The 17,999-nt window shown below is 42.0% G+C and overlaps 2 protein-coding genes across 2 annotated transcripts; one reads left to right on the top strand and one right to left on the bottom strand.

Moving 5' to 3' along the window:
- The first annotated feature begins 1,409 nt into the window (after positions 1–1,409).
- LOC146960822 (NACHT, LRR and PYD domains-containing protein 3-like) lies at positions 1,410–10,728 on the top strand. The gene is made up of 16 exons (XM_085772031.1): positions 1,410–1,512; positions 1,761–1,874; positions 2,318–2,425; positions 2,566–2,644; positions 2,756–2,957; positions 3,573–5,367; positions 5,864–6,037; positions 6,350–6,523; positions 6,609–6,764; positions 6,968–7,141; positions 7,366–7,539; positions 8,018–8,191; positions 8,622–8,795; positions 9,419–9,592; positions 9,677–9,723; positions 10,157–10,728. Exons 1-16 carry the CDS (start codon positions 1,427–1,429, stop codon positions 10,684–10,686), a joined length of 4,335 nt encoding a protein of 1,444 aa, XP_085628157.1. The 5' UTR covers positions 1,410–1,426; the 3' UTR covers positions 10,687–10,728.
- A 982-nt stretch (positions 10,729–11,710) lies between these two features.
- LOC146960821 (PI-PLC X domain-containing protein 1-like) lies at positions 11,711–15,114 on the bottom strand. The gene is made up of 7 exons (XM_085772030.1): positions 14,872–15,114; positions 14,583–14,719; positions 13,679–13,804; positions 13,437–13,592; positions 13,165–13,277; positions 12,327–12,397; positions 11,711–12,227 (listed from the first exon to the last, which is right to left on the bottom strand). Exons 1-7 carry the CDS (start codon positions 14,972–14,974, stop codon positions 11,938–11,940), a joined length of 996 nt encoding a protein of 331 aa, XP_085628156.1. The 5' UTR covers positions 14,975–15,114; the 3' UTR covers positions 11,711–11,937.
- Between the last annotated feature and the right edge of the window lie 2,885 nt (positions 15,115–17,999).

Raw genomic sequence — 17,999 nt, 5'->3', positions numbered from 1 at the left:
CTCGTCCCATTCAGTGCCTGCAAGTCAAAGCTCGGGGAAATGATCTTACTTTAGGACTAGTTGAGGAAGGATCAGTCGACAGAGGAAGAGTCAGTCGACAAAGTTCAACAGCTGATGTCTGTCGATTTATTGATTGGTCCTCTTCAATTGTTTGAGATTGAGGCTGAATTTCTGTTGGAAGTTGGGGATTGCTTTTAGTTGTTTTTGACGCAGTTTATTTCATCATGGAAAAGGTATGTACTGTACCAAGACTTTTATTTATTTTGACTGTGCCTTGCGAACTTTAACTTAGGCTATTATTAATACAGGTGTAACAAAACAGTCAGAAATATACATCATAGGTTGAACTGTTCAAGGACACCCTATATTTTCTATTCAAAAATATACTCAAGCAATTCCACAGCATAACAGGCATGCAAAACATGCAAAAGTCCTGCATTTAAAAGCAAAGATCGTTTCATGGATGAGAGTCCCTGTAAAATTAATTTATGAACATGTATGATGAAAATAAAACCACTTCCTGCATGGACTATGTGAAGATTTAACCCCCAAACATGTTACTGTGGGTGACGTTTGACAGTGAATCAAAAAGCAAAGGCAGAAATCAAAATCGTTACTCCAAATCTCTCCCAATTAAAAATAAAATAGAAATTTAAGACAGTGATGTACATGGACACACTCAGGCTTAATTTTTTACAGTAGCTACATATATAAATAATCATCAGAATTCCTCTGTACAGTCATGTCAGGGAGGATATGATCCCATGAGGTTCAAAGGGTTAAAGTTGGACTTTTAATTTCCTAGGGAGGGCCATGGAGCTCCTTTCCTCAAAACCCAAATCTCATCAGGTCAGTTTAGTCACACACACAGGCTCATTGTTGGGCTGTCAGTGCTGCTGTAACAGTTTTACTCTTCATGGTGAATCATCAAAAATGACAGCACAGCCACAGCGTTGTTCATGTCGTCACAAAAAGTGACTTATTATTCCTAATAATAATAATAAGAGGATATAAAACAGTAGGGTGTTCGCACATCCGGTGGACTTCCCCACTACAGTTGTCATTATGAAACTAAACCATCCTGCCATTTACGTCATTTGTCACCTAGTGGAGTTGAGCTGTCTCAAATTCCCAGGTTTTTTTTTATTTTTTATAAAGAGTCGGCTAAAAAGCAGAGCAGACTGATTAAACTTTACTGTTTTGATTTAATTAGCAGGAGTTTCCAGGCTCGGACACATCCATCAAATGATCTTTTCTAGAATATTTGTATTTTACATAACTTATCCGAGATTTGCTGCATTTGTAGCCAAAACATAACCACAGCAAGCATGTTCCTGCCACTATGCTGATGTTAGTTGTGAGTTTAGTTTTCCATTTGAATGACAAAGTGTTTTTTACTCTGTTTGTGTAAAGGTGAAAGCCAACCATGGAGCTGCCTGAAGGTCTAGATGAGGGAATTGTGCCCACAACAATGTCTAAACATGGAGAACAACCATGGACTGAAGCTCAGAGGTGAGCAGCAGCTACACACACCTGATACATACAAGTATATTTCAAGGTGCCATCCCCATATGGTTTATTTTGTTGGCACTTGAAGTCCAGGCAGGTTTTTCTCTTGTTGAAATTAAAAGAAAATGACCATTCACACTGAAATCACAGGAGTTGGTATTCTTCCATAACATTTGGTCCTTTCAGATATCCCAAAGTCTGATTGTTTCTTGCTTAATTATTAAGATTAAAAACCCTGTGTTGTTTTGAAGCTCAAAGCAGCAGCTGGAGAGAGCAGCCTCCCCTGTGCCCAGCTGTGTGTCCCTGAAGAGCAACCATTCAATGGAGCCACCTTTGGCTCTCCAAAGACACCATGTTGACACTGAGTGAGTTATCATACTATCTCAGCATCAACAAGGCAGTAATTAGGCTGGAACTATAATTCTTTATTGATTATTTGTCTCTTGTTAGGATTCAACAGAAGAGACCAGATTCCCCGGTGCCAAGCTGTGTGTCCCTGAAGAGCAACCATTCAATGGAGGCACCTTTAGCTCTTCAAAAACGCCATGTTGACACTGAGTGAGTTATCATACTATCTTAGCATCAACAAGGCAATATTCAGGGTGGGACTACAGTTTTTTTGTATTTTTTTAGGATTCGGGAGAAGACAACTGATTCTCCAGTGCCAAGTTATGTATCCTTGAAGAGCAACCATTCAATGGAGGCACCTCTGGCTCTCCAAAGACACTCTGAGTGAGTCAACATACTATCCTAGCATTAACAAAGGAGCTACAGTATAACTCTTTATTGATTATTTGTCTCTTGTTAGCATCCAACAGAAGAGACCACATTCTCCAGTGCCAAGTTGTGTGTCCTTGAAAAGCAACCATTCAATGGAGGCACCTTTGGCTCTCCAAAGACACCCCTCTGAAAACGAGTAAGTCAAAAGGAAAAGGTTTTTGGTTGAATGTAACTGTATGCAAACTGTGGCTAAAATAGATTTTTAGAAAAACCAAACCAAAAACAAAAGTAAGCCAGTATGAAATTTAATATCATTTGTGCTGATTGTCTCCACAGACCACAACAGAAGAGTTCAGAAGTTGACAGTGGTCAGCCTGCCTCAGCTCATCCAACAGATGAGGACTCCATATATATGGTGTGTACACATACAAGCACAATTAATGCAATCTTAAACCACCACTCTTGTCCAGGTGTTCCTCAGTGTGTCTTCTATAGACATTCATGAAATCATGTGTTGGTCTTCCAGCTGCTTGAGCAGAACATTGTTAGTTTTGTGAAGAAGGAGCTGAAGAGGATGCAGAGGGCCTCCACTTGTTTGGATGACGATGTGATGGCGAGTGAGGAGGAAGAGGAGGATATGAAGAGCTGCAGGGAGGCGTTTCTGACAATCACACTACTCTTCCTCAAGAGAATGAAGCAGGAGGGAATGGCTGCTTCCCTCCAGAGCAGTAAGTGGTGGTTACAGATTCAAAGCTGGAGGTTGAGGTTGAAGGGATAGTTCAACATTTTGGAAAACTGGCCCATTGCCATAATCCCTATAGTTTTAGGAGTAGGTTCGTTACCTTTAATTGTTGGTGCAAGCTATTTTTAGAACGGTGGAGCAGAGCCGCGAGCTGCTCAGAGCTACGCTACTAACGTTCTGTTATTATCTCATATCGTGGTGAATGTGCAGGTCACAACTTGTCCACCAGAGCGTTGTGGAGTTGTTGGATTGTGTATTTGATGAGTTTGATGAGGGAAACAAAGAAATCCCATTAACCTCCGTAGCATAGCGCTGAGCAGCTCACGGCTCTGCTCCGCCGTTCTAAAAATAGCTTGCACTGACAATTAAAGGTAACGGACCTACTGCTATGACTATAGGGATTATGGCAATGGGCCAATTTGTCAAAATGTTGAACTATCCCTTTAACTGTAATGGATGGAAATGTATATCAATTAATATTTTTCTTTGTTGATTTTCTTATGTTATTTTTTTTTGCTGGCTTATAGCAAATAGTTTTACATTTTACATTTTATATTTATTGTACCATCCATCACCTTACTGATGTTTTTTGTTCATGCAGAATCTCCTGCCACCTCCCAGGTTAAACTCAAATCTAGGTTAAAGGAGAAGTTTCGGTGTTTGTTTGAAGGGACTGGTGAAACGGGAAACCCAACCCCTCTGAACCAGATCTACACAGAGCTCTACATCACAGAGGGAGGGATGGGCCAGGTCAGTGATGAACATGAAGTCACACAGATCGAAACAGCGTCCAGGAAACCAGACAGACCAGAAACAACCATCAAATGTGAAGACATCTTTCACAGATTGCCAGGAAAAGCGCAAACCTGCAGAACAGTGATGACGAAGGGAGTGGCTGGTATTGGGAAAACAGTTCTAACTCAGAAGTTCACTCTGGACTGGGCCGAAGACAAAACCAACCAGGACATACACTTCACATTTCCCTTCACCTTCAGAGAGCTGAATGTGCTGAAAGAGAAAAAGTTGAGCTTGGTGGAACTTCTGCATTACTTCTTTGGTGAGATCAAAGAAGCAGGAATCTGCAGGTTTGATCAGTTCCAGGTGGTCTTCATCTTTGACGGTCTGGACGAGTGTCGACTTCCTCTGGACTTCCACAACACTGAGATCCTGACTGATGTGACACAGTCCACCTCAGTCAACGTGCTGCTGACCAACCTCATCAGGGGGGAACTGCTTCCCTCTGCTCGCCTCTGGATAACCACACGGCCTGCAGCAGCCAATAAGATCCCTCCTCAGTGTGTTGGCATGGTGACAGAGGTCAGAGGGTTCACTGACCCACAGAAGGAGGAGTACTTCAGGAAGAGGTTCAGAGATGAGGAGCAGGCCAGAGGGATCATCTCCCACATCAAGACCTCACGAAGCCTCCACATCATGTGCCACATCCCAGTCTTCTGCTGGATCACTGCTACAGTTCTGGAGGAGCTGTTGAAGACCAGAGAGGGAGGAGAGCTGCCCAAGACCCTGACTGAGATGTACATCCACTTCCTGGTGGTTCAAGCAAAACTGTGGTGCAGTAAGTATGATCTAGGAGCAGGTGCAGATGCCTACTGGAACCCAGGGAGCAGGGAGATGGTTTTGTCTCTGGGAAAACTGGCTTTTGAGCAGCTGCAGAAAGGAAACCTGATCTTCTATGAATCAGACCTGACAGAGTGTGGCATCGATATCACAGCAGCCTCGGTGTACTCGGGAGTGTTCACACAGATCTTTAAAGAGGAGAAGGGCCTGTACCAGGAGAAAGTGTTCTGCTTCGTCCATCTGAGCGTTCAGGAGTTTCTGGCTGCTCTTTATATCTTTTTGACTTTCACCAACTCCGGCATCAATCCACTGTCTCAAACAAAACCCTGGTGGTCAAACCTCTTAAAGGATACGTCTAAACTGTCTTATGTCTTCAGAGGGGCTGTGGACAAAGCTTTACAGAGTCCCAACGGCCACCTGGACCTGTTCCTCCGCTTTCTCCTGGGTCTCTCATTGGAGACAAACCAACAACTTCTGGGAGGGCTGATGACTAAGAAAGTGTGTAGCTCACCAACCAATCAGGAAACAGTGGAGTACATCCAGAGTGTGCTCAGGAAAGGTCTGTCTACAGAGAGGAGCATCAATCTGTTTCACTGTCTGAATGAGCTGAATGATTTCTCTCTGGTGGAGCAGATCCAGTCCTATCTGAGCTCAGGACGTCTCCTCACAGCGAGCCTCTCCCCGGCTCAGTGGTCTGCCCTGGTCTTCATCCTGCTGTCTTCAGAGAACCAGCTGGACGTGTTTGACCTGAGGAAATACTCTGCTTCAGAGGAGGGTCTCCTGAGGCTGCTGCCAGTGGTCAAAGCATCAAATAAGTCTCTGTAAGTAATGAGGAAATCAGAGAAATTCAATGCATTGATTTCATCCTCTGTGCAATATTCTGCACAAAATTAAATTGGTAGCCCTTTAATTTACAGGCTAATTACATGATAATGTCAAGAAATAACATGTACTGTAATTGCATCATAATGTCTAGAAATAGCCTAGAAATAACAGTGAATTTCATAGCAATGTCAGGAAATATTGCCCAGAAATATTGATTGATTGTGTAGAAATAGCCCAGAGGTAATTGATTGTAATTGATAATTGTAAGGACTTGGTGGAGAATAATTCTGGCCTTTCCCAAAAAATTCAAAGCAGGAAAAGCATGTGTAATCTTTTGCTTTATGAAAAACATCACATTACTATGAAATTGACTGATTATTTCCTGGCATTATCATGTAAGAAACGGCCTGTAAATGAAAGGGATACTGAAAAAACATATAACATTTAATGATTATTGTTAATGAATATGAAATCATGAGTATGTTTGTTCAGGTTGAGTGGATGTAACCTGTCTGAGAGAAGTGGGGAAGGTCTGGCGTCGGTTCTCAGCTCCCAGTCCTCCAGTCTCAGAGAGTTGGACCTAACTAACAACAGTCTGAAAGACTCTGGGATGTCATCGCTCTGTGTGGGACTGGAGAATCCACAGTGTCGGCTTGTGAAGCTGAGGTTTGACCATTTTGTCTCATGATATGTGTGACCAGTATGCTATATTATTTGGGTCATGGTTTGCACACTTTTTTTTCTTTTCTACTTTTCATATGCTTTCTTTTATTCTTTTTTCTTGCTTTTAATTGTATGTTTAATGTTTCCAGTTTCATTTTAATATTATTTTTTATTTTAAATGTATGTTTTTATGTTTTTTCCGTTTCCAATTCTTACTGTGAATGTTTTGTTTTTATGTAAAGCACATTGAGTTGGTATGAAATGTGCTGTATAAATGAAGCTGCCGGGCCTTGTCTTGCCTGTTCATGTTTCCAGGATGAACCAAAACAACCTCACTGAGCGATGCTGTGAGGGAATAGCTTCAGCACTCAGCAGCGAGTCCTCTTGTCTGACAGACCTGGACCTGAGTTACAACAACCTGCAGGACTCTGGAGTAAAGCTGCTCACAGCTGGCCTGGAAAGACCACACTGCAGATTGGAAAAACTCAGGTCAGGATAAATTACACCTTACATGTTATTAATGACAAGTGGCATGACACTTCTAACTATTTGACTGTTTGGAAATCTTCTTCAGGCTTATTGGCTGTAATCTGTCAGAGAGGAGTCGTGACTTTCTGGGTTCAAGTCTCGGCTCCTCTAGTCTGAGAGAGTTGGACCTGAGCTACAATGACCTGCAGGATGAAGGAGTGATGCTCTTCCCTGGGCAGGACAGTAGACTGGAAACCTTGAGGTAACACCCTGATTGAAAACTGTATCCTCACTATAGGTCAATATTGTTTTTAGATCATCTGCCATCCTCAGATTTCTGCTTTGTAGAGGTTGCAAATCTTGTAGTTCTAGCGTAGAGAGATTTGGAGACTCGGAGGTGGTTTATCTGTATTGAAGATCAGTAGCTCTGTAAACACTTGAAATATTTTCCTGCCATTTCATTAGGTTGATTCAAACAAGGCTGACTGAAAAATGCTGTCAGGAGTTGTCATCAGTCCTCAGCTCCAAGTTGTCCAGCCTGAGAGACCTGGACCTGAGCAACAATGACCTGCAGGACTCAGGAAGCAAACTGCTCTTTGCTGGACTGGCACATCCAGACTGTGGACTGCAAATCCTCAGGTTCGACACATGCTGTAAAACTCTGGGGGTAGCATTAGCTTGTAGTGGTAAAACTGTTTGGTTTGCTTAATGGAGCATTATGCAGCATATAAGAATTGAAGTAGGGGGAACCAGCCACCTACTAAGCTCACTTGAGTTAATACGTTTTGCACCAAACTCTTTCTTGGCTGGTAGCAGTGTATCCAATGTGATATAGTATCAAAAAGTTTCTGTCTTTTTGTCAGATTGAATCAAACCAACCTCACGGAGGAAAGCTGCCAGGAGATCTCATCAGTTCTCAGCTCTGAGTCCTCCAGCCTGAAGGAGCTGGACCTCGGCAACAACAGCCTGCAGGACTCAGGATTGAGGACGCTCTGCACTGGATTGCAGAATCCACGCTGCTTTCTGGAAAGTCTCAGGTAAGAGTTTTTGAATTGTGCAGTGTGATACAGCAATTTCTGGAGGTAATATAGTATATGATGTCTTGGTTTCTCCCTGTCTGGGAATCCACAAATGTATTATTCATTACATTACATTGCTGACATAACGTCATTTATTATGATCTGAACTGCTCACTGTGTTCTCTTCACACTATAGTGGGGAATATATGGAAATAATAAAAAGAAGAAACACTTTGTTTACTTTTTGCTTTAGCAGCTCATACTAAACATTGAGATTTATATTTACATTAACAATACTTTTTTGCATTTGCCTACCCTGACCCCGGCTGCTTACTAACACTCTACCCACTTCTTGGAATCATTCTGAAATTTCAACTAATAGCATAAAAACCAACCTGGAAATTATTTGCATTTTCTTCAAAACAGTTATTCTGGTGTTTTCTCAGTAAAAAATGTCTTTATGTGGTCTGTAAATATGCGGGTCGAAATCCTTCAGGCTGAGCGGCTGTAAGTTGTCAGAGAGAAGCTGTCAAGCTCTGGTGTCAGTTCTCAGCTCACCGTCCTCGAGTCTGAGAGAACTGGACCTCAACAACAACAACCTGCAGGACTCAGGAGTCAAACTGCTATCTGCTGCACTAAAGAGTCCACAATGCTCACTGGAAACTCTGAGGTGAGATCTTATTTTAACACAGATAAGTTAAAATATCTCCTTTTCCTTTAATTATTGTAAAAGGTTTAGATGAGATTTATATGTGGATAGGTATCTACTAGGTAACAGCTCATTATAGTTTAGTTTATAATTAAAAATGTAACATTGTGTCTAGGTAGGGGCCTCATATTGATGTATTTATTGCTTAAGTGTTAAAGTTGGTCAAATGATACTGTACAAAACAGTTGACTAATATGTAGATGAAGTTCCTGACCATTTTACCTAAGACCTGAGAGAAGTTGAGGTGCAGTAGGCTACATAAAATTAAGTAGTTAAAATTGAATGCTACAACAAACCTGTGAAACATGTTGAAACTTTTTCATCCTAAAATTGAGTTTTTGTGAATTTTTTCGTTGCACCTTTAGAAAACTAAAATGTAAACATGTTTTAGGTTGAGTCAAACGAGGCAGACAGAAAAATGCTGTCAGGATGTTGCATCAGCTCTAAGCACCAAATCGTCCACTCTGAGAGACCTGGACTTGAGTAACAACGACCTGCAGGACTCAGGAGTGAAGCTCCTGTCTGCTGGACTGAGGAGTCCACACTGTCAACTGGAAACATTCAGGTGAGCAGTGGCGTGCACAGACTTTTTGAAGGGCAGGGGCAAAAAGGATAAAAAAGGGCACATAATAGCGCGTCCTCGCCACTGAAGAGGGCACTTTAGCATGCGTTTTGGCTTCCCTGAGGGCACTTTACCACATGTTTTGGCTCCTAGATGTGGCTCCTAGAGGGCACTTTCAGGGCTGCCAAGTTTCAGAAAATGACAAGAGTGAGACTGTAGCGACATGGTGCGTTTTGGCGAAAAAAAATTGGTCTTTTTTAACGTTGATTTGGCCTGTTTTATAATATCAATACCTTAAGACTAAAATACGTCGATTTGGCCTGTTTTAACACGTGTTTTGGCTCCCAACAGGGCACTTTAGCACACGTTTTGGCTGCCATGAGGTTCACTTTAGCACACATTTTGGCTCCTTAAGCGTGCGTTTTGGTTCTTAGAGGGCACTTTAGCACACGTTTTGGCTCCCATGAGGGCACTTTAGCACGTGTTTTGGCTTCCAAGAGGGCACTTTTAACGTGCGTTTTGGCTCCCAGGCGGCAACAGTCAATGTATTCACACCTGTGCTATTCCTATGAGTACAGGTCATGTGTTCGCTGTGAGTCACAGTTTCATGTGTTTTTTTTATGTAGGTTGTCAGGTTGCTTGATCACAGTGGAAGGCTGCACCTCTCTGGCCTCTGCTCTGAGGGTCAACCCCTCCCATCTGAAAGAGCTGGACCTGAGCTACAATCATTTAGGAGACTCAGGAATTAAGCTGCTGTCTGCTGCACGCGATGATCGACGATGGAGGCTGGACACTCTCAGGTATGGAGCAAAAAAATAAAAAGAGAACAAAAAAAATTTCAATGAAGATTGTCTCCATGTTGATATGACTTCCTCTTCTTCCAGTGTGGACAATGATGGTGTTCAATGGTTGAAACCGGGTCTGGCAAAGTGTAAGTGTGTCAATCAAGTGTTTGATCCACCTGTGTGACAACAAGTCACAAGGGCTGGTTGAACATTTTGCCAAATTCACCTATTGCCATAATCCCTATAGTCATAGCAGCAGGTTCATTACCTTTAATTATCAGTGCATGTTGTTTTGAGATCAGCGGGGCAGAGACGTGAGCTGCTCAGTGAACACAATGGAGGTGAATGGTACAGGTCCCCTGTCCCTCATCAAACTCACAAAATACACAATCCAACAACTCCAAAATGCTCTGTTGGACAAGTTGTGACAAAAAACAACATGCACCGACAATTAAATGTAATGAACCCACTGCTATGACTATTAGGATTATGGCAATAGTTGAATTTGCCAAAATGTTGAACTATCCCTAAGTCACAATCTGCAGACCTGCTTCTACATTTGTTGTTTTTCTCCATCAGATACCTGTGAACTCACTTTGGACCCAAACACAGCTCACAAAAATGTTCTCCTCACTGAGAATAACAGAAAAGTGATGCTGGCCATAGAGAAGCAGCCGTATGCTGAGCACCCGGACAGATTCGACTGGTGTTACCAGCTGCTGTGCACAGCTGGTCTGGCTGGGCGCTGTTACTGGGAGGTGGACTGGGAAGGAGGGGTTGATATCGGAGTGACCTACAGAGGGCTCAGACGGAGCGGAGCGCGCGACGGCAGCAGGCTAGGCTGGAACGAGAAGTCGTGGAATTTGGAGTTGACGGAAAAATGTTACTACGCTTGGCACAACAACATCAGGACAGCTCTTATTACCGAACCTTCCCCGGTCTTTAACAGAGTCGGGGTGTTTCTGGACTGGCCCGCTGGCACTTTGTCCTACTATGGTGTCTCGTCAGACACACCGGTGCACCTCTACACATTCTACTGTGCATTCACTGAACCTCTCTACCCTGGATTTGGGTTCTTGTCACTGGAGTCATCAGTATCCCTTTGTTAGAAAACTGTTGGAAAAGATTTGAATGTGGAATGAATGCTCAGGGAAAAGCAATATCAGCACTCAATCATTTCTAGCCTAATTTAAATTCAGTAATCCCTATAGTTTTAGGGGTTTGATTGTCGGTGCAAGCTATTTTTAGAACGGCGGAACAGAGCAGTGAGTTGTTTTCGAGGTAAATTCATGTAAAACCGCTTTTCATAAGGTTCCATTATTATCTCATAGCGTGGTGAATGTGCAGGTCACAACTTGTCCACCAGAGCGTTTTGGAGTTGTTGGATTGTGTATTTGATGAGTTTGAAATCCCATTAGCCACCGTAGCGTAGCTCTGAGCAGCTCGCGGCTCTGCTCCACTGCTCTAAAAATAGCTTGCACCGACAATTGAAGGTAATGAACCTACTGCTATGACTATAGGGATTGTGGCAATATGAGCCAACTTGCCAAAATGTCGAACTATCCGTTTAAGCTTAGTTTATTGTAGACAAAAACAAATTTTAAGAGGTGGCACATTATAGTGCAGGACAATATCAAGGAGATTTTAAGAACTGCCAGCAACTCCCAGTGCTATTCCCCTCACTATGATGCAAAAAATCCATGTTCTTATGCAAGTAATGTTTGTCTTTTCACATCCAAGCCTGTTAAGTGTTAATATTACAGAGAGCTCAGTTGAAAGAAGGGATGTCCTCATGATGTTCTTTTGCTTTTTTAATACAGAGTGTCTTTAAACTAAATCTAACACTCGTTTTTCTAATCGAATACTATTTTTTTTTACTCCACAACAAACTAAGGCAACAGGTATATATATGTCTTTCAATATAATAAAATAAAATAAGTAAAAAATAATTCTGCAACATAAATCTCATGTTTTTTGCAATGGTTTCTTTCCCATAACATAACTGCTCTTCTCAGCTGTTCTTTCATGTTGATAACCTCTATCAGTAAGCTAAGCTCCCCCTTGAGGACATAAAAGCTTTACTATTCCCTGAATTATTAATAGAAAAAATGAATATTAATATCATGAAACATAATATTTACAAAGTGTTTATTCACATAATCTGGTTTTACATAATTCCAATTTCTATAAACAACATGCAGTAAAGTGAAAAGGAAAAATAATGAGGCAGCATTTTCACATCAGGAGACACCTGGTTTGTCATCAATGACTGTGTTCACAGTTAGGCAGGTCAAGTGAGGTCAAATCAATGTAAACAGGGTGAGATTTTCAAGTGAAAAGGAGGAAACTCTGTTGATTCATCAGAAACGGTCCTTGCTGCTGTTGGCTGCTACGGTAACGGTCCTGCAGACGGGACGGGCAGCGGTTTTGTAGTTGAGGTGAATCACCAGGGAGCAGAAGCGACCGACGTCCACGAAGTCGCAGCAGACGATGTTGACCCCGCCCCCCTCGGGCCCCGGGCGCTGCTGGCTCACCCAGCCCAGCAGCAGAGAGAGAGCCCTCAGAGTCATCTTCCTCATGGTCTGGAGGGGATGGAGCAGGACGTACGGGGCGTCCTCCGTCAGGTTCAGGCCACTCACGTAAAAACCAGCTGTAGAGGAAAACAAAAAACCTTGAATTCAAGACTTTTTCTTTTATTATAAAAATTGTCAAAGTGTAGTTTATTTTTATTTCTCCTCCTACTGCCTACCTGGTCTTCCACTTCGTTTCTGCTCCTCCAGATAGGCGATCACCTTCTTAGGATCTGGGCTGTCAGCATACCTGTAGACAGAGCACATTATTTGATTTAAAGGGATAGTAGCATTTTTTTTAAAGTGGGGTTGTGTGATCTCCAAATAGCCCCTAAGTACTTTAATTGCAGTAGAAGACTCTCTGCACTCCTCCCGTTAGCAACGCCAGCCCATAATAGCCCTGCCCAGAGATTTACAACATACAGTGTTGTGAACAGACCCAAAGAAACAGCCTATTTTCGCGGCCTAAAAGAGGTTTTACCTGAAAAAAAAAACACAGTTCCATTGTTCACTATAATATAATTTTTTCCAGCCCTTCAAAGTGCAGGAAAAATGCAGTTTTTATTTGGACCTAACCAACTCACGTATCCCTCCGCCCAGGGTTAGCGCCCACCGATCAGCAGTTGGTTAGGTCCAAATAAAAACTGTGTTTTTCCTGCACTTTAAAGGGCTGGAAAAAATTATATTATAGTGAACAATGGAACTGCGAAGCTGCGTTGCTAACGGGAGGAGTGCAGAGAGTCTTCTACTGCAATTAAAGTACTTAGAGGCTATTTGTAGATCATACAACCCCACTTTTAAAAAATGCTACTATCCCTTTAAATGTGAATATCTGGCTGTGTCGCAGAAGTTATAGACACCTAAATAGGCCGATGTCGGCAGGTGGAGTAAGCTGACAGTCTGTGATAACACTGAGCTTCTGCTTGAATTTACACATAGCAATTAAAACACGGTGTGAAACGTATTCAGTTCTAATATTAGAGACACGAGGTTGAACGGCACCACTGTGTGTTTTACCTGTAAGGGACTTGGGGCCACAGCTCAGGATGCTGCAGCACCATCTGCTGGTTTCCATAGGGAACAATGACCTGCTGACCTCTGGACCAACAGGAACGCAGAGTGGGAGTGTCCTGCCCACACATGCACATTTGAGTTAATAGTGATAATTTTATTTCTATAGCACCCTCTCTGATACATATAAAAAAACGATAATTAAAAAAAAACATTGGCCTGTAAAAAAGAAGGTAGAATAATAGGAATAAAATTAAACTGGTGTGTTTTTTCTGCACCTGTGAGGAGCAGAGTTTCTCTCTGAACAGTGTGATGATGTACTCCACCAGCCAGGCGTGATCTTCATCAGTCAGTGATTCAAAATGTGAGCAGGAAATGATCACAATCTCTTTGGTATGAGCGTCCAGCCAGGTCGCCAGTTCATCCAAGGCCTCCTGTGTGCAGACAAATACAGCTGTTAGGAAAAAAACAGCACTTTGAATAAGATCACAGTTTAGTCATGGTGATCTAATTCATGCACCTTGACAGTCATCAGTGTGTAGATGCCGTGGGCGAAGAATAATTTGCTGCCTCCAGCCGGTTTCCTTGCGACTCGCAGGTCCAAGAACCGGATCCCGAGATCACACTGATCACTGAGGGCTGATTGCTGCAAACACACACATAGTACAGCTGCAGTTACCCTATCAAATAATGTCATTTCTATCTATTTGTCATGTGTGACTCTTATGCATTGTCTATATCAGTGGTTCTCAACTGGTGGGTCGGGACCCAAAAGTGGGTCGCGGACCCGTTCTGGATGGGTCGCGGACAGCTGTTCAAAAAAGTAAATAATATTTAATGCACATCTGATGTTGGACATGTCTTTTATTTTGAAAAATAACTTATATTGAAAGGCACACGAGACACGTGCACATGCAGTTGTAATGCTCCTCCTCAGTTTCTTATTATTTGCTCTGAATGCAAAGATATCAGTTTCTTATTAATGTGGCCTGAATGCAGTGAAAATACCTTGTTTTGTTTTGTGGGTCTTTATTTTGTGCAATTTGATATTTATTCACTTTTGTGAATATGCTCTGAATGCAGAGATGCATTAGAAGTCAAATATATCATTTTGTTGGTCTCCATTTTGTGCAGTTTGATATTTTTTTATTCACTTCCGTACATGCAGTTGTCATGGTAACTCCTCAGTTTCATTCATGTGCACTGAAATGCACTTTGCTCAATAAAGAGCAAAATGAGTTTTTAAAGGCTCTAAAAAAAATTCTTGGTTTGAATTCTATAAAAGTGGGTCGCGACTTAATGACCATGGGAAGATGTGGGTCCCAGAGTGAGACCAGTTGAGAACCCCTGGTCTATATAAACTTTGCTAAACTGCTTTCTGAGGCTTATCCCAGCCTCTATTGTTTGTGGCACTGGCCCTTTACCTGTGTGGTGGCCCAGCGGGACACACAGGGCCGGGCCCAGCAGGGCAGCAGCTTGTCTATGACTCTGAGGAGACAGGGCTCTGACTTCAGGACAGGAGAGGACACATCCAGACAGAAGGACATGCTGTCATGGCTGCCTATGGACACAAGACACACATGTCCAAATATTTATGGCCACGCAGTAATTTTTATTGCTGAGAAGTTGATAATGGAAGAAAAAAATGATATGAACACGCTTTTAAAGGTAAGTTACTCCTATTTATCATTACATGATATCAGTTAGTCTTACCGGGGATGGCCAGGTCCCACAGCGGGACATCCAGCAGCTCCCCCGGCAGACTGGACATCCAGTCCGGGTTCCCTCCGAGCTGCTGCCGCTGTTCGTCCTCCATGTTCACAGTCACATGAGATATGATATGTCGCTGTATTTCCTCTTACTCCGTCATGCTACAGTGGTTTAACACGCTCCGTTTCCTTGTTTTGAACTCAAAACAGCGTTTGTTTACAAAGTCTTCCGGGTTTACGATTGTCATGTGACACTTCTTCTTTTTCCCCCTTTTTCAATGATCAAGATAGCAGCAGCATTCAGCCAGATTTCATATTAAATGCTGCTGAATGCCGCCATCTTGTGGTCAAAGTGAGTTACTACAACATTGGACAGTTCATACTGGACTGGTACAGACTTGTCCTAGTTTTTATCTCTATGGTTTTTAGAGATGGCAAAAGTACCTAGATTCTTTACTTGAGTAGAAGTTAAAGTATTATTAAAAGTAATAGCCTAAGCATTTCTATTGCACGATTCACTGCAAAGCATCTGGAAATTAAAAAATAAAAAAATAAAAAATATTAAAATTAACAAGTCTTTTTGGGGAAATGTAAAGAGTAGAAAGTACTGAGATATATATATATATATATATATATATATATATATATATATATATATATATATATATATAAATACTGTAAAATACTAATGCTACTACTGTCTTGTGATCTTTGGGTTCTTGAAAATTCCCCCCAGAAATAGGGTGTTTGTGACTGTACCATAGCCCAGTGGTTCCCAACCTTTTTTGGCTCGTGACCCCATTTTGACATCACAAATATCTGGTGACCCCGCGATCACGGCCGCCAGCTCAGATATTTTTTATTTATTTGAACTCGATTTATATTCGAGAAAGTGAAAGTATAGAATACAGTTGTTTAAGATTGTGTGTGGTGTTTTTAATCATTATTTAAAAAAGAATAATAATCAGTTAAAATATATATTTTTATCAGTAATTTTTTTTTCAATTACTAGACTAGACTAGATTATGGTGACCCCATTTGAATTCCAGGCGACCCCACATGGGGTCCCGACCCCAAGGTTGAGAAACACTGCCATAGCCTACAGAGACTTCATATAAATGTATGGGAGATGGGGGTCAGCAGTAGATTAACTGCAGTGATATCAGAGGAGTCCCCGATTAATCAATTGGTCTCAGCTGTGGTTCTGGCCTCAGAGGTTGCCACGACGATAAACGCACCCCAGGCTGAGGCAGATAGAATTATAAAATCAATCAAACATTTATTGCTCCAGCAAACTTTCACCTACAGTACTAGTCACTTCATTCTCACTGTGCCACCTAGTGGATACTGACTTTGATTTTTCTTTGAAGAATAAGGGGATAACATGTAACATGTGCATCATGTGTATCCAATGTCACAGTTACAGTTTTCAATTTTGAAATAAATCATCTAAAAATTAAAAACCTCCAAGAGTTTTACATCCTGTACACGCAGCCTATACTGTAGCTAACAATTCAGCTACCAACAACTTTTTCAATCATTTTTTCTATAAAATAAACACATCACACATCACAATCATTTAAGCTTCAAATTGAGTTTATTAGTTTTCAGCATACCAACTCATCACAGTCAGTCAGTCAGATTTTCCTGTGGAAAACAACAAAACAGGGGTCGAAGCCAGTCGAGGAGGCGCCTCACTCTCCTCCTCATGGATGAGGGTGACTGCAGGTCTGTCAGCGCAGCGCTGTCTGGTCCAGAGGAGGGTCTAGGGTCCAGGTCCAGGCTGGATTCTGCACCACCATCCTCAGGTTCAGCAGGATGTGACGGTGGACCTTCAACCTCAGCAGAGTTCACCTCTGGATTGCTGATTTGCTGCTCCTCAGGCGTCAGAAGAGCTGCTACTTCAGGTGGTTGAAACATCTCACCGATGTGCCTCGTTGTGACATCTGCTATTTCAGTCAGCAGAGCTGGAGAGAAGCTCTTGATGCTGTCCACCAGGACGTCACGAGGCCACGTCTGTCTGATCTCTGTCAGGACGGACAGGACCACGTGGTCCCTGATGGAGCGGCTGAAGTCGGCCTGACGTGATCCCACAGCGGCCTGCAGGGCGTCACAGACACAGACACGGTCCAGAGTGGCCTTGGCGACACCGACGGAGAGTTTGCTGAGCAGCTGGGAGGGCATGTTTAAGAGGGCTCGAGGGGGGAGCACCCAGAAGCCCTGCAGGACTCTGGGAACCACCTCCAGCACCACTTCCTGTGGACAGAGCAGCTTGGAGCCGGGGGCCTCTAGATCCTCTAGGATCTTGGCGTATTCCTGTGCCATGTTGAGGATTGTATGATGTCTGTGGGTTGTAATCAATACAATTCATACAGACATATTGAATAGGGGTGGGAGAAAAAATTGATTCACATAGTACACACTGCAAAAACTCAAAATCTTACCAAGAATATTTGTTTTATTTCTAGTCAAAACAAATCTCATTCTACTTAAAATAAGACTCATCACATAACAAGTACCTAGTTTTTAGACACTTTTTGCTTCTTTCAAGCAGATTTTCACTTGAAATAATCTGATAGTGGAGCAAGTTTTTCTTTCTTATTACAAGCACTTGCTTTCACTGGCAGATTTTTCTACTTATTTCAAGTGAAAATTAGTTTGAAACAAGTGAAAATGATCTAAAAACAAGTTGATTTTTAGGTGATGAGTCTTATTTTAAGTGGAAAGAGACTAGTTTTCACCACAAATGAGACATTTTGACAAGAAATAAGACAAATATACTTGGAAAGATTTTGAGTTTTTGCAGTGCATACCGCGATATCTTTTTTGACGATTTTTAAATCTTTTTTTTTTCTTCAAAAATCGATTTAAAAAAAAAAATTTAAATATTGTGCAATGTGCATTTGTTCGCCTTTTTTACATACAGAGAGTACAGGTTAAGTTCACTTTATAATACAGTATGTTCATTTATAGGCTCCTACAGTATTTGTGTGCAGATGAATGTTAAAAATGCAGACTAAAAATCGAGAGAATCGGCAATATCGTAGAATCGCAATTTAAATCGAATCGCCATCCAAAAAATCATAGAAGAATCGAATCGGGAGAAAAGCATATCATCCCAGCCCTAATACT

This window comes from Trachurus japonicus, unplaced genomic scaffold, assembly GCF_045865225.1.
Source record: "Trachurus japonicus isolate A0001 unplaced genomic scaffold, Traja_1.0 AP029963.1".
Taxonomy (NCBI): domain Eukaryota; kingdom Metazoa; phylum Chordata; class Actinopteri; order Carangiformes; family Carangidae; genus Trachurus; species Trachurus japonicus.
Note: the sequence above shows the minus strand (reverse complement) of the source record. Positions and strands in the feature narration are given on the sequence as shown.

Coding starts and splice junctions, on each gene's coding strand:
- LOC146960821 (XM_085772030.1), bottom strand. CDS start 14,974: ATGGAGGACGAACAGCGGCAGCAGCTCGGAGGGAACCCGGACTGGATG. Junction 14,720..14,871: donor GTGGGACCTGGCCATCCCCG/GTAAGACTAACT, acceptor TTGTGTCCATAG/GCAGCCATGACAGCATGTCC. Junction 12,398..13,164: donor TGGCCCCAAGTCCCTTACAG/GTAAAACACACA, acceptor CTCTGTCTACAG/GTATGCTGACAGCCCAGATC.
- LOC146960822 (XM_085772031.1), top strand. CDS start 1,427: ATGGAGCTGCCTGAAGGTCTAGATGAGGGAATTGTGCCCACAACAATG. Junction 6,038..6,349: donor TGTCGGCTTGTGAAGCTGAG/GTTTGACCATTT, acceptor TCATGTTTCCAG/GATGAACCAAAACAACCTCA. Junction 9,593..9,676: donor TGGAGGCTGGACACTCTCAG/GTATGGAGCAAA, acceptor CTCTTCTTCCAG/TGTGGACAATGATGGTGTTC.